This window comes from Herpailurus yagouaroundi, unplaced genomic scaffold, assembly GCF_014898765.1.
Source record: "Herpailurus yagouaroundi ecotype Mexico unplaced genomic scaffold, PumYag 210, whole genome shotgun sequence".
NCBI classification, from domain to species: Eukaryota; Metazoa; Chordata; class Mammalia; order Carnivora; family Felidae; genus Herpailurus; species Herpailurus yagouaroundi.
In genome coordinates this window covers 18,294,683-18,317,615 of record NW_024412441.1, presented here as the reverse complement: position 1 = coordinate 18,317,615, position 22,933 = coordinate 18,294,683, and the positions used below count along the sequence as shown (strand labels likewise).

General features: G+C 39.9%; 1 protein-coding gene across 1 annotated transcript in view; it reads right to left on the bottom strand.

Moving 5' to 3' along the window:
- VWA3B (von Willebrand factor A domain containing 3B) overlaps nt 1–22,933 on the bottom strand; it is a 201,453-nt gene that overhangs the window by 20,658 nt on the left and 157,862 nt on the right. The window contains 2 exon segments of the mRNA XM_040453963.1: nt 15,644–15,845; nt 22,536–22,586. Of these exon segments, the coding sequence (XP_040309897.1) occupies nt 15,644–15,845; nt 22,536–22,586 (253 nt within the window).

Here is a 22,933-nt window from a genome sequence, read left to right as displayed (position 1 = left end):
ACAGGGTAGTCTGGGATTCTCTACTGAGAATTGCACTATCAAAAATTAGAGAATATACATATACTTTGTATAATCATTCTGGAGTACTTCCTGTTCTATGTTATTGGGAATAAGCTTTTAAAATTGAATTGATGGGGTGCCTGGGTGGCTTAGTTAAGCGTCTGACTTCAGCTCAGGTTATGATCTCATGACTTGTGAGTTTGAGCCCCATGTCGGGCTCTGTGCTGACAGCTGGGAGCCTGGAGCCTGCTTAGGATTCTGTGTCTCCCTCTCTCTGTACCTCCCTTGCTCACACTCTGTCTCTCTCTCTCTCAAAAATAAATAAACATTAAAAAAATTTTTAAATAAAATAAAATTGAACTGATATATGGGAACCAGTGTTCCCATCTACCACATGGCCCAAATTCTTCAGCCTAAGACTAATCAAAATGTTAACACATAAAAAAAGTCAACATTTTCCAGAGAATTTAAGCAGGATCCATGGTCTTAAAACATAATATTCAGTATATACAGATACAATCCAGAATACAACATACATTTATTTATTTATTTATTTATTTATTTAATTTATTTATACTTATTTTAACATTTATTCATTTTTGAGAGACAGAGACAGAGCACAAGTGGGGAAGGGGCAGAGAGAGAGACAGAGACAGAGAGACAGAGACAGAGAGACAGAATCTGAAGCAGGCTCCAGGCTCTGAGCTGTTGGCACAGAGCCTGATGTGGGGCTAAAACCCACAAACCATGAGATCATGATCTGAGCTGAAGCTGGATGCTCAACTGACTAAAAGACCCAGGCGCCTCTGCAACATACTTTTAAAAAGCAAGCAGGGGCACCTGGGTGTCTCAGTCGGTTAAGAAGCCGACTTCGGCTCAGGTCATGATCTCATGGTCTGTGAGTTCGAGCCCACGTCAGGCTCTGTGCCGACAGCTCAGAGCTTGGAGCCTACTTCAGATTCTGTGTCTCCCTCTCTTCCTGCCCCTCCCCCACTTGCTTGCTCGCTTTCTCTCTCTCTCTCTCTCTCTCTCTCTCTCTCTCTCTCTCTCAAAACTAAGATAAAAGCATAAAAAAAGGTTTTAAAAAGCAAATATGACTGATTTTCAAGTTAAAAGGTGATCAATAGGTCACAATCCTGAGGTGACCCAGGTGTTAGAGTAATCAGATAAAGACTTTAAATCTGCAGTTATAACCATGGTCCATGAGGTTGAATTCTTGAAATGAATGGGAAGGTAGTTGTTTTCAGCAGAGAAATAGAAACTATTTTTAAAAAATTAAAAATTTTAGGAGTAAAAAACCACAATATTTGGAAGGGCTCAATAGCAGAATTGATATGACAGAAAAAAGAAACTTGAAGATGAATCAACAGAAATGATCTAATCTGAAGAATACAGAAGAAAAAGACTTTTATTTTTTATTTATTAATTTTTTGAGAAAAAAATATTTTTAAAAAATGAGCAACATCCTTCCTGTTCAGATAACTCATTCAAAGCCCAGCTCAATTATAATCTCTCTGGGAAAATTTTACCACAGGCAATTTCAGAAAAAGCAAAGGAAAGGACCACTTTGTAATGTTGAAATGGTACCGTATGACTCAAGACTTGAAGTGAATGTCATGCTGTGTCCACTACACGAAGAAACTGGCAGCATCATTTTGATTTGTAGAGTCTAATTTTAAAATCCTGTTTTCTATATGCTTGTTGACTGATCACTAGTAGAAAGACCCAGTCCCCACTATATCCTCCACTCCCCCAAACCCCAAAGCCCTCATTACATCAACCAGAACAGTCATTATGCTTTACTTCCAATAAATTTTAGAACCAGTGCTCCTGTAAAATAAATTTAAAATGAATTATTAGAAAACAAGATTTAAAAAACAGACATGCAGCATTTGAGTTTCTAGGTAAGATCTATTTTATCATTCTGGAAGACAAAGAACAAATGGCTTGGGAAAGAAAACTTAAATTCAAAGTACTAACAGACTGGTGAGAAATTTACCATTTTTTTCCTTGGTATTTCATGGCCTGATCACAAGGCCGCCCAAAACACAACAGTGGCACCAGGGTGCAGACAGAGGGCTCTAGGAGAAGCCCTGTAGTTCTGGCTTAATGGGAAAAGGAACTCCTAACACTCACAAAAATTATAGAAATCCCCTTGTCTTCTTCTCAGACCCCAGTCCACAAGCAGTCCTGTGGTAGGGGCATCAGTGTTGGCAGTGTGAGTCCAAAGGAGCTAAATCTCTGAAGGAGGGGAATCTTCTTGTCTGGTTAGTGGTGCTAGGTTCCAAGAGGGTGAGTGAACCCCAGTGTTCTCTCTCTCTTTCTCTTTCCCTGGCCCCTGTTTGGCTCCAGATGCAAGTAAGTGGAGGCATGCAGCTGAGCTGAGAACATAAAACCTTAGGTTCTGGCTGGAGGACTGGAAAGAGGAACCCCAGGAAATCAGAAATTACCGGGAAGATCATTTATATTACAAGAGGGAAGGCCAAGTATTACCCCAATCCCAAACCAAAGCTACCATAGAAAAGGAAACTATGAACCTACATACTCCTCTTGAATATAGATGTAAAAAATCTGTAAGAAACTATTCGCAAGTAAATCCAGCAACATACAAAAAGGACTGTACGTGATTACCAAGCATCCTAGGAATGTAAACCTGTTTTAACATCCACAAATCAATTAATGTGATACACCATATTAATAGAATAAAGGATAAAGCCATATTGTTAAATGTATGGAGAAAGAGTAGTTGACAAAACCCAACACCTTTCATGATGAAGACTCCCAACAAACTAGGAACAGAAGGGAACTTTCTCAACTCAGTGAAAATCATCTATGAGAAGCCTACAGCAAACATTATCCTTAATGATGAAAACCCTTAAGATCAGAAACAAGGCAAGGCAGTCTGCCCCTCCTACACATTGTACTTGAGCTTCTGGCGAGTACAATCAGGTCAAGGAAAGAATAAAGGCATCCAGGTTGGAAAGGAATAAATAAAACTGTCTTTATTCATGAATGCTATGATCTTCTACATGGCAAACTCTAAGGAATCCACCCAGCTACTACCAGAATTAATTAACAAGCTCAGCAGGATGTCATGATACAAGATAGATCTACAAAAACAAACCAACTGTATTTCCATGTACCAGCTATGAATATCTTAAAATAAAGCTAAGAAAAGAATTCCAAGGGGCCCTTGGGTGGCTCAGTTGGCTAAGTGTGTGACTTCTGTGCAGGTCAAGATCATGTGATCTGTGAGTTGGAGCCCTGCATTGCGCTGCTTGCTGACAGCTCAGAGCCCGGAGCCTGCTTCTGATTCTGTGTCTCCCTCTCTCTCTGTCCCTCCCCCATTTGTGCCCTGTCTCTCTCAAGAAAAGAAAAGAAAAGAAAAGAAAAGAAAAGAAAAGAAAAGAAAAGAAAAGAGAAGAAAAAAGGGAAAAGAAAAGAAAACCAAGGGGCACCTGAGTGCCTCAGTTGGTCAAAGGTCCAAATTCAGCTCAGGTCATGATCTTGCAGTTCATGAATTTGAGCCCTTGTGACAGCCTCTTGTGCTGCCAGCTTAGAGCCTGGAGTCTGCTTTAGATTCTGTGTCTCCCTCTCTCTCTGCCCCTTCCCTGCTCACACTGTCTCTCTCCAAAAATAAATAAACATTAAAAAAATTAAAAAAAAGAGTTTCATTTATAACAGTATCAAAAAGAACAGATATTTAGGAATAAACATCAAAATAAGTGAAAGAACTATACAATGAAAACTAGAAAAGATTGCTGAGAGAAATGAAAGATCTAACAATTGGAGTGACATATCATGTTTATTATGGATTGGAAAATTTGATATAGTTAAGACAGCTATTTTTCCCAAACTGATCTCTAGATCCAATATAACTCACATTAAAATCTCAGTAAGTTTTTTGTTTTCTGGGTTTTCTTGCAGAAATTGAGATACTGAAACTAAAAGCGCCAAAATGATTTGGAAAAAAGAACAAACCTGTAGGACGTACACTTCTTGATTTCCAAACTTATTATCAGAAAGCGTAATCAAGAAAGTGCAGTACTGACATGAAGATAGTCCTATGGCCATGAGAACAGTATTGAGAGTCCAGAAACAAATCATTACATTCGTTGTCAATTGATTTTTAACACTTTGGGGAAAATTTTTGCAACTTCTCTAAAAATTAAACATAAATTTACTATATGCCCCAGATATACCACTATTAGATATCTAGCCGAGGGAAATGAAAACTTTTATCACACAAAGACTTTTATGTATTTGTATCAGCATTATGCACAATAATGAAAAAGTGTAAATAATGCAAATGTTGATTAACAGGGGAAATGGATAAACAAAATGTCACATATCCATACAATGAAATATTATTGAGCCACTTATACATAAAACGTACAGAAAAGGCAAATATATAGAGACAGAAATTGATGCGTGGTTACCTGGGGCTGGGGGTGCAAACAGAGACTGAGTGCAAATGGGCATAAGGTATCTTTCTGGGGTGATGGATGTGTTCTGAAACTGGATTTTGGTGGTGGTAGTTGACAGCTGTCAGTTTTACTAAAAATCACTTAATTGAAATAGGTAAATTTTACAGTGTGAAAATCATATTTCCATAAACCTGTGGGTTTTTTTTTAAAGGTAAAAATAGATAGCTGTTTACTTTTTTTGGTTTGCTCTATGTAACTATTCACGGTATTTTGCATGCAGTGGGGGTGAATGAGTGAATGAGCACAGAACCTTCTGAATCTACTCTTAAATCAAAACATAGACCAAATAGGTCTTTTTCTTCAAATCACCACATTGTGGAAACTGGGGACTTTTTTCCTTAGATTTTTTTTTCATTTTTAAATTTCCTGACCATTAACTTATTAATTCTTGGGTCCTCCATCCTAATCAGAGTGCCCGTGACATCACTCTCCAGCTTCTCTTTGCAGGCCATCAAAATGTCCCTTTCCTTCATGATACAAAGCCAATATAAGGTGGTTCCACATGCTTTTTGATGTCACTTTTTTACAATGCTATAGCTATATTATACATGAAGTATTCAACATTCATATACAGGTCTTCTGTTAAGGAAGACTCTAATTTATGAAACAATGACTGTAACAGTTGAAATACACCTAGTGAACATAATTTGTCTTGGGTTGCAATTCATGTTCAGTATAATTTGGGCTCATTTCCCTGGTGCTCTATGTAACTAGGTTCTGTTGCAGCCGTCTATCATTTGGATCTGTTTGGAGATGCTTTTTGGGTTCATCAAAAGAAGTGGGAGTATGGTTTATTTCTGGGGAGATGAAAATGTAGGGCAGGGGCCTCAGAAGAGAATAATGAACTAAATAAAGGCTTAAGGTCTCTTGAAAGAACTGTGGGATGGATATATAAATATAAATATATGTATATGTAATTTTTAAATGTTTATTAATTTAAATGTTTATTAAATTAACTAATTAATGTTTATTTAATTTAAATATTTATTTATTTTTGAGAGAGAGAGAGAGCAAGCACAAGCGGGGATGGGGCAGAGAGAGAGAGGGAGACAGAATCTGAAGCAGGCTCCAGGCTCTGAGCTATCAGTACAGAGCCTGATTGCAGGGCTCAAACCCACAAACATAAGATCCTGACCTGAGCCAAAGAAGGACACTTAACTGACTGAGCCACCCAGGTGCCCCAGAATTGTGGGATACGTAATAAGCCTTCACACCTGTGCTGCTTGTGGCCTATGCAGCATGGACAGAAATGTAAGCTGAATACTACCCTTCTGTTTATGATGCTCCATTTTCACCAGATTTTGCTGGAGTCCCTTCATTCTCATGGAATTTCTATTTTTACAGATGCAGTTATTATGTCAAAGAGGTGAATGTTACCTGTTTGTTCCTGGGCTTTCACCCAGAGAAGAAACCTAAGCTGTCCTTCAGAATGACCTACTACAATCTGAAATGGCCTCAAAGGGCGGAGACTGGACCAGGAGACAGGAGAAATATGACCAACTGCTGCCCAGCTGGCTGTGTGACTTTGGGCAATCTTTTAACCTTTCTGGGCTTCAATTTCTGCATAAGCAAAGAGATGGTACAAACCAAATGATCTCTAACATCTTCTAATTCCATATTTCTTCCCAGAAGAACCTAGGTATTACTTTTTCTATACTACTAGAGAAACTGTCGGGCTGTGTGTATACAAAGACAGGATACTAGCATGATATCTTTGTTTGCAGTTTTCACAATGTAAGGGAAACGCAACAACCAGAGCCGTGAACATGAGTAACTCAGTGTTCCATCATAACACTCCAAAGAGACACACACACCACAGTTTCCTACAATCAGTTCCTCGACAGAAGACTCCATGTAAAGTATTCTCACCCCTAATAGAATTTAGAATCTCGGGAATCTTGAACATACCAAGTAAAATCACCTGTTGCTTAAAAACCTCACCTCTATATAAAGTTTAACTTCCAAAGCCACCTTCCTTCATGCTGCCAGTGTCCACATCACAGACCAGGCAACTATGGAGGTCATCAGATAGCCTTTTCACCTCCAGATGGATATTATCTTGATTTCCAAAAAGATGTCCACATTGATCCCAGAAAGGCAATTCCCCCCTTCAGATTTCAACAATATAACAGATAAGCCACTTACTAGAATCTATGCCTAGATACATTTAAAGTTCCTTTAAAAAATTCTAAATGAGTATAATCGCATTTATTTAACTAGCCCCCTTCATCTCTAGATTCCAAATATCGATTCTCTCAACATCCTAGCCAGAAGCTAACCGATGAAAATGCTTTCTATATTTTCACAGGTACAAATCCGCGAAGTCAATCGCCTGAAATCATCAGAGAGATCTTTTTTCTCTATAGCTGTCACTCACTTCCCAATTCATCTGATATAGAACCACCGTTCACTCTGTGAAGACCTTCCCTGCACGAGCAACACTGAACAGTAGCAACATAGAGCACTATGATGTTCATTTTTTTACGAACAGAAAACGCCACCTAAGAAAATGCCTTTCTAAATGACTGAAAAGTATTGCCTACCTTCAAATCACTCATACACCTGTGGGTTCACCTGAAAGGACCATTCCAGTACCAAAGAACTTTGTATACGCAACATGTTTACTCTTCTTTTGTTTCCAACTGTTACTACTATTGGCAACAATTCATTTCTGGTTGTTTCCACAACATGGAGCTTTATGGAAGAACTATTCACTCTACACTCAATGATTCACCCACACCACTGCACAATCAATGCAGCTACATCACAGATTAAGTAGAATAGCCATAGGAAACAAATCTACAGGGCCAGCTTTAGTACAATGGTTCATTCCACAGAAATAGAGCATTGGTTTGCTGGGATGGAAGGGTAGCAGTAAGGACAGCTACACACAGCATTCCTTCAGCCACAATGTTGACAGCACCTTTCCAGAAAGGCCATGTGCCACAATTTTTGAATCTTGCCAAAGACTTTAGAAACACTGTACAGCCTATACCAAAGAACATGCCCAGTGCTGTTCTTTTCCTGGCATGCCTTCAGCTATCCACACACAAAATACAAACATGTCTGAGTTTTAAAAAGAAATCTATGGAGGATGAAAGTCAGAGGGGGTGGAGAATAGGAACAAAAATGGTAGCACTAAACAGATAAGGCAACATAGCTCTAGGCTTAGGTGCATGAGAATAGCTGCGTGTCAATCTCAGTGGGGAAGTCAGACAGGCAATGATCCTGGCAGTAAGGATGCTGTCCACTGGGTAATTTGATTTTGCCTTGTTTCCAAAATTCAGAGAATCCAATTCATTTTCTTACCAGATTTGATTACCAGGTGATGTAGAGCAGGATCCAAAACGGTGCCACCCTCCTTTCATTTATGACTTAATTTCAAGGTCACATGCTCAGGTTTTCATTGGTGGGGACAGTGAGGTTAGTAAATGTTTGATGCTTTAAAATTTCCCATTTAGCAACGTGCTTCCACACTACATATAAGATGCATTTCTACAACTTAACTAGAAGTAATCTTTGCCTCCAAATCTTGTTATGAAACGACTACTAAATATTTTTTTCTGCCCTCAATCATTGAACTGCTGCATTTTATTTTTTTTTTATTAAAAATTTTTTTAACCTTTATTTATTTTTGAGACAGAGAGAGACAGAGCATGAATGGGGGAGGGTCAGAGAGAGGGAGACACATAATCTGAAACAGGCTCCAGGCTCTGAGCTGTCAGCACAGAGCCCGACTTGGGGCTCAAACTCATGGACCACGAGATCACGACCTGAGCTGAAGTCGGACGCTTAACGGACTGAGCCACCCAGGCACCCCATGGCATTTGCATTTTAACAGGAGGCAAACTTATCTTGCCAAAGAGTAAAGCTCTAAGGGGAACGTCCTGCCTCAGCCCTGGGCAAAGTCCTCTTGCAAGACCTCTCAGAAGCACAGCAGGTCAGCACTGGGGCCCACAGGGACACTAAGGATATCGCAGCCGAATCCGAGGCTTAAAGGGAATGCTGTGGCCAGGTGGACATGAAGAGAGAATCATTATCTCCTGTGAGGAGTCTTGGACACCTAGCCTTGCTTTAAAATCCAAAGGCGGGGACGGAGAGTGCTTTTCTGGAGGTGGTGTTCCATTCTTCCTCAGGGAATGGTGTAACTTTAGAAAACACAGCATGTGAAACACACATCCCCAGAACTTCCCTGCAGTTTTCACTTCCCTCTCCTGGGGGCTGCTTCCTGAGCAGATGGCTGCTGAGTGGCTGAGCTGTCTGGCCTTACTCTCCTCCCAGTTTGTGGTTCTGGTGCAATGTGAGTGGCTCCTTAGGAAACACAGGAAACCAACCGCAGGATGAAGCCCTGAACCACAAAACAGTCCTCTGCTCCCCAATACCGTGCGTGCAGCACTGGGCCATGGAGTCAACCACTCTGAAAGTAAAATCTCCAATTAACGTTAATCAATAGCAACTCAAAGGGCTTTTGTGGGGAAAAAAATTTTTTTTCTTTTTTCTTCTCTTTCTCCTCCTCCTCTTCCCCCTCCCCCTTCTTTTTTTGGTAGTGGCAAAGGAACTGATATATATGCATTAGATGCTGCATAAAATTATTTTCCTAGCTTGAAGACCAAACTTGTAACATCTTCTCGGGAATATTTCTTCACTACGCCTTTAGGAAAAAATCAAAGAGAAAAATTTGAAGTGTTTTAAATAGTTAAATCTGAAAATTACCACAGCCTTCTAATCTGTAACTCAGATGTTACTGATTCAGTTATCCATATGTTGCTACCCCATGAACAAATGCCACACACTGGAGCTACTTTTGTTTCACTGCCTGGAGTGTGGACCACAACCAGCTATCTGCTGTATACAAATATATATCTCACACATGGCTACAGTATAAAAATAAATGCTGGGTCTTTAAGAAAACTTTTCAAGACCTCTGTTGTGGTTACTCCACCTACCTGCCCCCAAATCCATTCTGCCCTGCCCTGCTCCATACCTCAAGAGGGTGACCCCATGGATGACACCACCTTATGTATTTACCTTGCTGGCCAGCTTCTGGACAGGGGGAGCCAATGGCAGGCCAGAGGTCAGAGGGCAGCAGGAGGAGAAAAGACTGGGGTGTCGGTTCCATACTCCTTCCCTGCCTTGTCTCTCTAGAACTATCTCCCACTCCTGCTAGTGGATTTAGCTCTTACAGGGCTCCAGGAGTACCATTTCCTTCCACCCCTTCAGGTCTAGGGGTAACGACAACTTCCTGCTATTGCTGGTTGTTGGGGGCCCTGAATCCCTTTGGCCACCCTAGACCTACGTCCACCTCTACAAACGGTCCCTCCATTTCTTCACTTGAACTGACTGAATGGGATTCTGTTTCCTGCTTGGCCCCTATTGATAAGCCCTCCACACTCAGTTCTACTCCAGAGAGGGAGGTCAATGACCATACTTAAACCTGCTGAGGGTAGGATTTGTGCTTATGAAAAAAACCTAGTACAGGACAATGCTGAGGTCTGCCCAGCTAAAAGCTCCAGCAAAGAGGGTTTTATTCAGCTTTAGGATGAAGAGACATTCTGGCTGTGATTTTTGTCACCTCAGGGATCCCCAGAGCTGATAGTCACCTTCCCACTCCAAAACATCAGGATACTAGACAGGAAACTTTTTAGATAATATTTAGAGTTGGTGGGAGTTTTTCTTCCCTTCTTTCAATTCCTTCCAGTGACTGGTATTCCCAATCAGGATTCTCTCCTTAAGACCTCAGCTGACTGTGGGACGATCACGAGGCTGGCAGCACTCTCCCTTCGGCACCCCCACCTGTCCCATTGGAGTGCCTCTCTCTCTGAGACTTCAGCCCCACCTGGCCACATCTACCATCATCCCTCAAGGGCCCATATGGGGTCCCTTTCCCAGAAGTTAACTATCTCCAAGGTGCTGGCTTGAATGTGCAGGGGTCATTTTTCCTGTGATGACAACATCACTGATGCACAGCCCAGATTTGTTAATACTCCGCCCAGACACCAGGGAATCTTATGTGCTGCTGAAAAGCAATTAACAATCGCTAGAAAGTCTTCCTACCATACTCGAGTATCAGCAGAACAGACTCAAGTTTTTCTAGTGGAATGAGGAAGGTTGACTAGTTGTAAAGGGTTCTGGTGGGAGGCCTCCTTCCTCCCTTTATTTTTTATTTTATTTATTTTAAAATTTATTTATTTTGAGAAAGAGAGAGAGAGAGAGCATGGGAGGGGCAGAGAGAGGAGAGAGAGAGAAAATCCGAAGTAGGCTCCACGCTGTCAGCACAGAGCCCGATATGGGCAAGAACTCACAAAACGTGAGATAATGACCTGAGTAGAAACCAAGAGTCAGATGCTTAACTGACTGAGCCACCCAGGGACCCTTTATTTTATTTTTAAAAAATGTTTATTTATTTATTTTGAGAGACAGAGAGAGCACGAGTAGAAGAGGGGCAGAGAGAGAGAGAGAGAGAGAGAGAGAGAGAGAGAGAGAGAGCGCTCTGACAGCTCATAGCCCGATTCAGGGCTAGATCTCACCATCCTTGAGATCATGATCTGACCCAAAATCAGAGTCAGATGCACCTGACTGAGGCATCCAGGTGCCCCTATTCTGACTCCATTTTATACAACTCAAAGAAATGTCTAAGTCTTTCCAACCAACTTTCTCCTATACAGTGCCAAACTCACTGTTTTCCTGACAGTGTTTTCCAATCCAAATGGTCTCTCTCCTTCTCTCACTTTCCAAGTTCCACCTCACCCAGCCTCACCTGTATCCTCCCTACACTCTTTCTCTTGGATGATTTCTCATGGAGTGGAGCACTCATTGCACCATTCCTAAAGGCCACAGACTCCAGATTCCTTTCTAGTCACAACTTGGAGAAATAAACATGGGTAGCTGGCTGTGTAGCTATGTTTCCATGACCTCTTTCAGGGTTGCTTACAGGTGCTTACAGCTTCACAAGATTTTCTGCCTCCAGATTTTCCAAGGCTTGGGTCAATGCTTTGAGTATGGAGAGCCTGTTGGGTCTTTCTGGGCCTGGGTTCTGCAGGATTTGCTCTGGAGAACAACCCTTAGGTAGTAAGGAAATGTAGGATACCATGGCTGGGCTGCCTAGACCAGGCTCCCAGGGAGAACTATGGAAGGTCAATTATAATTCAGATGCCCAGTGGTGATTTCTACCATAGCATAGCTCTGATTAGCCAATGATGGTGAAATCTGCAATCATGGCAATAAAAGAAGAGTGAGCAGAGGTAGTTTTCAAGGGGAATTTAAATTTTCAGCCTTCAGATTTCTTTTCATTATGTAGTCAGTGAGCCAAGCACCTGTCTCTAGGGACACCACAGAACTAGCAGATTATGGAAATAGGGGAAGCAATTCTTTAGTTATGTGCAGAATGTGACCATGGTGGGCAGAGCAGGTGGGATGATTGTTCTCCCCTCAGGTCTGATCCTGAGGCCACCAAAAGACTACCAGGTAACGCTTGAGTAGAAAAAGCAAGGTATAGGCTAGCCTAACACTAACATGTACAGCCACTTCTTCCCACATTTGATTTTGATCAACAAGAAAAGTCACGAAGCTGCCCCAAACTCAGGAACCAGTGGGGTGACTACAGATCAGAGAGTCACAGCCATCCAGACTCCATAGCATGCTGTGGCATGGACCAAATCCACTGGCCACCCCCTTCTGACTGTGTGTGGGCTTTCCAATTAGATGCCCATTCCTAACAAACTTTAGTCACCTTTTGCTACATGTTATCAATAAACTCTAGGGGACCTTAATAAAAAAATAGATGCTTTCTTGCTCCCCAATTTACAATCATTCATCAAAATCTTTGGCCTTTGCTGAAGGAATTTATGATCAGACTATATTTATATATGAGTCAGTGAAAATGACTTTCATCTGTGGTGAATTTTCCCCCTAGGGGTCTCACAAGCCCTTGCCATCTTGAGCTTTGGTTCCAACCAATGTTTGTCACAAGAGGAGATTGAGACCTGTTAGTGGATTATGAAGTCAAACCAGTGGAGCATGGCAGACATGGAATAAAAACATCTCATAATACATCACACATCATGAGGAGAAATATCATTATAAGAAAACACTACACAAACTATCCCATTGCCGAGGGCCATGCTAAGAGTGCAAAGAACTCTGAAGAGAAGATGCCAAGTATGATACCCCCTCCTCCCATTCATTACCAGTGGAAAACTGTCCTGAGCACATGGACCTCATTGGAACAGACAGTGGGGACTTTACACACCCTATGTGGGGGCAGGGTGGTGAAGGGAGAGCCTTAGCCCCTGACCAAGAAGGGGGCAGCAGTGGACCCACTGATACCATTACATGCACTGTCTTCTCTCACTCTAGCTCATGCCTCAAGTTCCCACCATCTCTTCTTCCTTTCCTTCTTTATGAAGATCTTGAAACAAAATCTTTACTTCCTGTACTTTTCTTCACTTCTACCCACTACACCCACTGCAAACTGGTTTCTGTTCCCACAATTCCACTGAAATTATTCTAAGATCACTAATAATCAAATGGCTTGGAGACATCATTCTGTATGACTTTTCAAAACTTCTCAGTAGAAACTTTAACAATGGATGTAGCAAGAGCAGGTTTTCAGGGACAGTTAATTATTCACTTTGTCTTCTTGACCCTTGGGTACCCACAGGGCATCCAGTGAGGAGGGCCAACAGACAGCCACATGTTTGAAGGCCTCATATGGTGCCTCCCAAGGGAATACTAAATAATTCTTTGGGGGAAGTCACTTTGTTTGAATAACATTAATAGGCATAAGATGTTTTGTGATAAAATTTTTGCTTTCTGCACAAAGACACTTTTCTACAATGGAGGGGGAAAGTGTGATTTGTAGGGGAAAAATAAAGTTAAAGAAAAACAAACAAAACCAAAAGAGAATCCAAGAATCCAGAGCAGCAAATTCAGAATTTAAAATCAAGGAAAGCCAGGGGAGCCTGTGTGGCTCAGTCGGTTGAGCATCTTACTTCTGAATTTGGCTCAGGTCATGATCCCAGGGTCACGGGATCAAGCCCTGCATTGATTATCTCTCTCCTTCTGCCCCTGCTTAAGATTCTCTCTCTCCTTCTGCCCCTCTCCCACACTCATGGTCTCTAATTAAAAAAAAAATTTTTTTTTAATTTTAAATCCAGCAAAGCCAGTATCACTTAGCAAAGACTAAATCCAAAAAAGATGAATCTCAAGGGTTAGTTCTTTGGGGGTAGATCTATTAGTAAATATATAGTGAATATAAAAAAAGTATATAGAATTCAGTAAGATTTAAGATGATCTATTCCAGGTCCACACACACCCATGCACAGTCAGAAAGGGGGTGTTATATTGGTAACAAGTATTTAGAGCCCCAAAATATTCATGTCCTTTGAACAAAGGATTCCACTCCTAAGAATCTGTCCTAACAAAAAAATACACCATGGAAGCCATTAAGATGTGTGAAAGAGAAAACTGAAAAATATCCCAAACGTCTAACATTCAGTGAAGAATTAAATAAATCATGGTATAATACACACCATGAAATATTATGTAGTCACAAAAAGTCAATCTGAGATTCACAAAATACAGAGAAAGTATATGAGAAAATGCTAACTTAAAAAGCAGAAAATGACATTTTTTCAAAGAAGACACACAGATGGCCAACAGACACATAAAAAGATTCTCAATATCACTCATCATCAGGGAAATGTAAACCAAAACCACAAGGAGATATCATCTCACACCAGTGAGAATTGCTAGTATCAAAAAGACAAGAAATAACAAGTGTTGGTGAGGAGGTGGAGAGAAAGGAACTCTTGTGCACTGTTGGTGGGAATGTAAATTGATGCAGCTACTGTGGAAAGTAGTATGGAGGCTCCTCAAAAATTAAAAAATAGAATTGCCATATGATCCAGTAATTCCATCACTGGGTGTTTACCCAAAGAAAATGAAAATCCTCAAAAAGATACCTTACCCCTATGTTTATTGCAACATTATTTACAGTAGCCGAGATGTGGAAGCAACCCAAGGGTCCATTGATAGATGAATGGATAAAGAAGATGTGGCATACACACACATACACAATGGAATATTACTCAGCCATAAAAAGGATGAAATCTTGCCATCTGTGACAACATGGACGGACCTAGAGGGTATCATGCTAAGTGAAATAAGTCAGACAGAGAAAGGCAAATACCATATGATTTCATTTATATGCAGAATCTAAAAAACAAAACAAATGAACAAACAAAAAGAAGAAGAAACAGAGCCATAAATACAGAGAACAAACTGATGGTTGCCAGAGAGAAAGGGGTTGGGGATGGGCAAAAGGGGTAAAGGGGAGGAAGTGGTACAGGTCTGAATGAATAAGTCCTGGGGATGAAACGTACAGCATAGGGAATATAGTCAATGGTACCGTACTAGTGTTGTATGGTGACAGAGGGTATCTACGCTGTGATGAGCATAGCATAACATACTAAATTGTCAAAGCACCACATTGTACACTTGAAACTAATATAACGCTGTGTGTCACCTATAATTAAAGAGGAGAATACGAAATAATTATGGAGATTATGACTGCTTCTATATAAAAAATTTATTCAAGGAGGAAAAGAAAGCTAAAAAGTAAGTGATCCAAAGTGGTAATAATAAGGCAGTTGGATTAGAAATCATTTTTTTCTTTTTGAAAAGTTTGTTTTATTAGTAATAATTACTAACACTTGGGGGGGGCTTTCAACATGAAGTACTTTAAGAAGTCATTTTACTCCCATAATAACCCTGTGAGACAAATACTAGTAATATTCCTATTTTACAGATTAAAAGACCTAAGATTCAGATGGAGTACCTGGCCAAGATAACATAGGGATTAGGTAGCATATCTGAGGCTGGACCCTGCTGTGGCTCAAATCAAAGTTCAGGCCTTTGATCACTACATTATACTTCTGTTTAGTTTCGTTTAAAAAAAAAAAAAAAGGCCACAGTAAAATCGAATGGCATTTCCTTTCTGTTGAAAGGAAATCCTGTCACTTTAATGGGTTGGCTCTAACTCTTTTAGAAATCGGTGTGGAGGGGGGTGCAGGAGGGGGTAGGAAGGCCAATGCAGGGATGGCAATGACTTGGGACAGGAGGGAGGAAGGACATATCAACACCTCCATGGCACCTACCTCTCCTCTCTTGTTCACATAATTCTCCTTCTTGGCAGCCTCCTGGAGTTCCATGGCCTGTTGGATATACATTTTCCCAGCTAGGATTTCATTTTCCAGCATTGACAGCTCCTTCAGTGAAATGGGCCAATTCAACCGTTCTAATGCCCCATTTAAAGCTGCCTTGTTTTCCAAGTACCGCATTGGCTTGTATGCATCTAACCTAAAAAGAAAAAAACAAAAAACAAAAAACAAAGAAAGTGATCATAATGGAAACAACATGGAAAGATACTTTTCAGTAAAACCTCTCCTGAGAACCATCTCTCAGACAGATGTTAGCTATCAGTTGACACAATGATGGGCACACCCTCTGGTCCATCAGAGGACCACTGTGGTGGCTTGTATGAGTTAAAAATGACCATCTCTGTGAATTACAACAGGCACTCTTCCCTACTACCTAATTGGATTATCTGACTTTAAAGAAGTTTTACACACATAGCTTTATTTTCAATTTTTTCGGCATATTTGGAACTCATTCCTTTCTCCCTAGGCCCAACATTTGGCAGGACCAAAAATGAGCTTCAAAGAGATTTCACATGCTATGCCCAGCAGTAACCCTGGGAACACAGCAAAGCAAAGGGAAGGGAAGCAAAACATAAGCCAAATATTTGCCTCAGTGCAGTAATTCTTGTACCAGCTCACTCTAGCTATTTTGATCTCCTCTCCTTTTATAAGCCTAAACTTTCTGGCTTCATTGTTTTGGGACACAAAGAACAGAAGGCAAACATTCTATGAGCTGATGAATACAGGCTGTGGGACTCCAGGGGAAGCCAGTGTGGTGTGATGGAGTCTACTTCCAGTCCAGCTTCTGCTGCATCAGACACGCCTGGAGGGGGAGAGAAAGAAAGAGGAGGAGGGGGAGAGAGGCAGGGGAGCATGAGGAAGAAAGAGAGGGAGCAACAGAGAGAGTGCAAGGCATTTCATAATTATCATTTTCTTACTGCTGAAAGCATCACTTCCTTTAGATTTAGGGTATTGAAAGAGTACAGTTTAAACCCAGCACAGCCACAGGACTCAATCCACAAACAAACCTATCTCCAGATAACAGAAAAAATTCTTATTAAAAAATCTGAATGGAGTGATGTCATTAAGATGGTGGAATAAGAACCCCCAGGCTCCCATTCATACCCCCAGCCCCCAACCAGGAAATACTGACTAATCAATATATGGACCAAATTCCCTTTGTAAGGATTCCAGAAACCAGTTAAGAACTTACAGCACTCAAGATGAACTCGAAGCTAAAAAAGAATAGTGGATTAAAGTGGATAAAAAAGGTTGTTGGATTTTGCCTTCCTAGTCCCCCTGCTTCCCTGATATAGGGCAGCACAAGCGGGAGACAACTCGTAAATTGTGGCTTCCCCCTTGGGAGGGAAGGAGGATTGGAACGTGCATCCAATACTCTGGAGTTTTGGGAGGCTTCCCAAGGGACTGGTTTCCATCTTATCTGACTCAGAACACTGATGGGAATGGTGATATATTCTGGATACATGTTGGGGGTAGCTTGAGAAAAAAGAGGACTATCCATGGCTTATTGCAGCACCAGAGACACTGCAATACCAAAAATAGACACCAGGGGGAGAAAGAGATTATGGGCTTCTGAGAAGGAAGGGGCAAACCTATTTGACAGAAATTTCATATACAAGGCTGGAGAAGACATATCCCAGAAAAGGTTTGAAAGATCCCCAGAATCTCTAACCCAGATGACTGGTGATGGTCATTTCCTATAAGAAGCTAGTCTAAAAAAAAAAAAAGAAGAAGAAGAAGAAGAAGCTAGTCTATAAAGACCAGGAGAAGTGTCCTTTTTCAAATATTCAAATCTCCACTAAAGATTCTAAGGCATACAAAGAAACAGGGAAAGGTGGCCCAATCAAAGGAATAAAGTACGTCTTCAGAAATCTTCCCTAAAGAAATGGAGACCTGTGGAACATAAGGGAAGGGAAACAACAATAATATAAAAACAGGGAGGGGACAAGAGACTCTTAAATATGGAGAACAAACAGAAGGTTACTGGAGGGGTTGTGGGAGGGTGAATGGGCTAAATGGGTAAGGGGCATTAAGGAATCTACTCCTGAAATTATTGTTGCACTATATGCTGACTAATTTGGATGTAAATTAAAAAAAATTAAATTAAAAAAAAAAAAGAAATGGAGATCTATGAACAACGTGACAAAAAAATTCAAAATAACTGTCCTAAAGATTTCAATGAGCTCGAAGAGAACACAGACAACTACATAGGATCAGGAAAATGATGCATGAACAAAGTAAGAATATCAACAAAAATATAGAAACTATAAAAAAGAGAACTATAAAAAAGAGAAATTCTGGATCTGAAGAATATAATAACTGAAATGAAAAAATCTCTAGAGAAGTTTAAAAGCAGACTTGATCAAGCAGAAAAAAAAATCAGCAAATTATTATTACTTTAAGCCATAAATTGTTACAAGAGACAAAGAAGGATATTATATAATGATACAAGGGTCAATCCACCAGGAAGATATGACAATTATAGATATATATGCACCGGTGTCGGAGCTCTCAAATACATGAAGCAAATATTGACAGAATTGAAAAGAGAAATAGACAGCAACATAATAAAAGTCAGAGATTTCAATCCCCATTTTCCACTATTGATAGAACAACCAGACAGATGGTCAATAAGGAAACAGAGTACTTGAACAATACCATGTACTGACTGGATCTAATAGGTGTGTACAGAATATACCACTAGCCAACAGTAGGATACATATTCTTCATATGTGCTCATGAAACATTCTCTGGGACAGACTACAGGTTAGGCCATGAAACAAGTGTTACAAGTTTTCAAAATCGATGGGGCATCTGGGTGGCTCAGTCGGTTAAGTGTCCGACTTCAGATCAGGTCATGATCTCGTGGTTCATGACTTTGAGCCCTGCATCAGGCTCAGAGCCTGGAGCCTGCTTCAGAGTCTGTGTATCCCCCTCTCTCTGCCCCTCCCCCACTTGCACTCTGTCTCTCTCTCTCAAAAATAAATAAACAGAAAAAAAAGTTTTCAAAATGGAAATCATAAAAGACTATCTTCTCTAATCACAATGGCACAAAATTAGAAAATTAAAAGCAGATGCAAATTAAACACCACACTCTTAAACAGCCAATGGGTCAAAGAAGAAATCACAAGGGAGATTAGAAAATATCTTGAGATACATGAAAATGAAAACACAAAATAACAAAATATATGAAATACCATAAAACCAGTACCGGGAGAAAAAATTTATTGTGCTAAATACTTACATTAAAAAAGAAGAAAGATCTCAAACCAATAGCCTAGAAAAAGAACAAACTAAATCCAAAGTTAGTAGAAGGAAGGAAAAAATATAGATTAGAGCAGAAATAGGTAAAATAGATTACAAAAAAAATAGAAAAAAATCAATGAAAGTGTTGATTTTTAGAAAGAATAACATAGCTGAAAAATGTTCAGCTAGATTAACTAAGAAAAAAAAGATGGAAGACTCAAATAACCATAATCAGAAAGGAAAAAGGAGACATTACAAGTAAAGCTACAGAAATAAAAGGGGTTATGAGAAACTGCTATAATCATTTATACACACAAACTGGATAACCTAGAAGAAAGGGATAGAATCCTAGAAACACACTATCAGCTAGACTGAATCGTGAAGAAATGAAAAAATCTGAGGAGACCTATAACTAGAAAGGAGACTGATTCAGTAAACACATACCTTCCAACAAATATAAGCTCAGTACCAAATAGCTTTAGTGGAGAATTCTACCAAACATTTAAAGAATTAACACCAATCTTCTTTAAATACTTCCAAAACTGCAGAGGAAGGAGTATTTCCAGACTCATTCTATGAAGCCAGCATTTCCCCACACCAAAAGCCAGACAAAAATACTACAAGGAAGCTACAGGCCAATAACCCTTATGAACACTGATGCAAAAATCTTCAACAAAACATTAGGAAACAAATGTAACAGCCTATTAAAAGGATTATATACCATTAAATGTGAGATTTGTTCCTGTAATGCAAGGATGATTCCATATAAAAATTGATGTGACACATCATATTAACAATGAAGGAAAAAAACCACTTGATCATCTCAAGTGATGCAGAAGAATCATTTGACAAAATTCACACCCTTTCATGGAAAAAAAAGAAAAGACACCCAATAAGCCAGAATAGAAGGAAGCTACCTCAACATAGTAAAGGCCTCATATGAAAAGCCCACAGCTAACATCATCCTCAACAGTCAATAACTGGAAACTTTTCCTCTCAGAACAGAACAAAGCAAGAATGTCCACTCTTACTATTTTTATTAAGCAAAGTACTGAAAGTCCTATCCAGAGAAATTGGATAAGAAAAAGAAACTAAAAAAACATCCAAACTGGAAAGAAATAAAATCATATCTGTTCACAGATGACACGATTTTATATGTAGAAACCCCTAAAGATCCCATAAAAATATTATTAGAACTAATAAATAAATTCAACAAAGTAGCAGGATAAAATATCAACACAGAAAAATCAGTTTTGTTTCTATACCCTACGAATGCACAATCCAAAAAGGTAATTAAGACAATAATCCCACGTAAAATAGCACCAAAAAGAGTAAGATACTTAGGAATAAAATTAACCAAGGATGTAAAAGATTTGCACACTGTAAACTATAAAACATCATGGGAAAAAACATTAAAAAGATGCAAATAAACGGGAAAGACATGCTGTATTCATGAATTAGAAGATTTAATATTGTTAAAATATCCATACTACCCAAATTAATCTACAGATTCAATGCAGTCCCTATCAAAATCTCAATGGCATGTTTTGCAGAAGTAGAAAAAATCATCCTAATTCATGAAACCTCAAGGGGCTCCAAACAGCCAAACAATCTCGAAAAAGAACAAAGTTGAAGGCCTCACATTTCCTGATTTCAGGACATATTATACAAAGCTACCATAATCAAAATTCTGTGGTACTGACATAAAGACAAACATGATCAGTGGAACAGAATAAAGAGTCTAGAAATAAACTCCTATGTGTATGCATATATAGATGGTCAAATGATCATCAAAGGTGCCAAGACCTCACCATGGAGGACAGGACCATCTCTGACAAATGGTTCTGGTAAAACTGGATATCCACATGCAAAAGAATGAAGCTGGAACCCTTAATGTATACCACACATAAAAATTAACTCAAAACAAAATGGATTAAAGACCTGAACAGAAGGCCAAAAACTATAAAACTCCTAGAAAAAATATATAGGGGGAAAGCTTCAGGATATTGGATTTGGCAATGATTTCTTGGATAGAACACCCGAAGCCCAGACACAAATGTAAACATAGACAAATGGGACTACATCAAACATAAAAACTACGCATCAGAGGAAAATATCAAGAGAGTATAAAGACAACCTTTGGAAAGAAAGAAAGTATCTGAAAATCATCTACTGGAGGGGCGCCTGGATGGCTCAGTCAGTTGGGCATCCAACTCTTGGTTTCAGCTCAGGTCATGTTCTCACGATGGTGAGATAAATCCCGTGTCGGGCCCTGGGCTGGCAGTGCACAGCCTGCTTGGGATCCCCTCTCTTCCTCTCTCTCTGCCCCTTCTCTTCTCTCTCTCTCTCTTTCAAAATAAATAAACTTAAAAAAAAAAGAAAAAGGAAAATCATCTATCTGATAAGTGGTTAAAATCCAGAATATATAAAGAACTCCTACACCTCAACAACAATGACAAGATAATCCAATTAAAAATGAGCAAAGACCTTGAATAACATTTCTCCAAAGAAGATATATTCATGGCCAACAAGCATGTGAAAGAATAGTTAACATTACTGATCATTAGGGGTGTCTGGGTGGCTTAGTCAGTTGAGCGTCTGACCTCGGCTCGGGTCATGATCTCACGGCTTGTGGGTTTGAGCCCTGCATTGGGATCTGTGCTGACAGTTCAGAGCCTGGAGCCTGCTTCGAATTCTGTGTCTCCCTCTCTCTCTCTCCCCCTCCCCCATTCATGCTCTGTCTCTCAAAAATAAATATTAAAAAAATTTTTTTAAATTACTGAGCGTTAAGAAAATGCAAATGAAAACCACAATGAGTTATCACTTTACACCCACGAGGCCACCGGGATGGCTTTAGTTACACACACACACACACACATACACATGTATGTAAAATATAAAAGTAAATATATATAAAGGTAAAATAACAAATGTTGGCAAGGATGTGGAGAAACAGGAACCCTCATACATTGCTGGTAAGAATGTAAAATAGTGCAGTTGCCCTGAAGAAGTTTGGTGGCTCCTCAAAAAGTTAAACATAGATTACCCTGTGACCCAGAAAATCCACCCCTAGATATGTTCCCAAGAGAAATGCAAGCATATGTCCACAAAGCAACTTCTACATGAATGTATATGGTAGCCTTGTCCTTAGTAGCCCCAAAGTGGAAACAACCCGGATAGCCACCAATGGATAAAGAGCTGGTATATACATAATGGATCAATGCAGAAGCATAAAAAGAAATGAAATACTATGCATGCTGCAACTGGGAAACATCGTTTTTGCAAAACTAAGTGAAATAAGCCAGACATGAAATGTCACATGTTGTATGATCCCTTTCTTATGAACTACCCAGAACAGGCAAATGCACAGAGACAGAAAGCAGACTAGTGGTTACCAGAGGGGGAGAGAGGTTTGGGGAAGGATTACATAATAGGTAGAAGGTGTTTCTTCTGAGGTGATAAGGGAGGGGGGTGGTTGTACATTTTGAATAAATACCACTGACTGTACACTTTAAAACAGTTAATTGTAGGTTATATGACTTTCACCAAAATAAAAAAAGAAAGTAAAGAGGAACTGGCTTACTTTTCTTTTTCCTCTTGAGATAACGCTTGCCAAACAATTTTATTCAAGCGCCTGTTTAAAAAAATCAATGATTAGTTAGTAGCAGTACTTTCATTTCATGGCACAAGGTTGACCCCAGGCTCTGAAGGGCACAGCAGGAAGCTCCCAAGCCAAGTGACGCACCCATTGGACCATGCCACTGCCATTTGCTTAAAGATATTGGATGGGAGTATCTCCCTTCCTTGGCATCACTGCAGAAGCCTCAAGGCTTTGTAGCAGTTGTGTTAAATACTAAAGGAGGGCACAGGTCTCCACTGAATCAGGTGAAACCCAGGCTAAGAAATGGCAGTAAACAAAAGGGCTGTGATTTTCTTGGCACAAAGGGGTCTCTAAACACTTGTTGTTTTTCTTCCTATGGA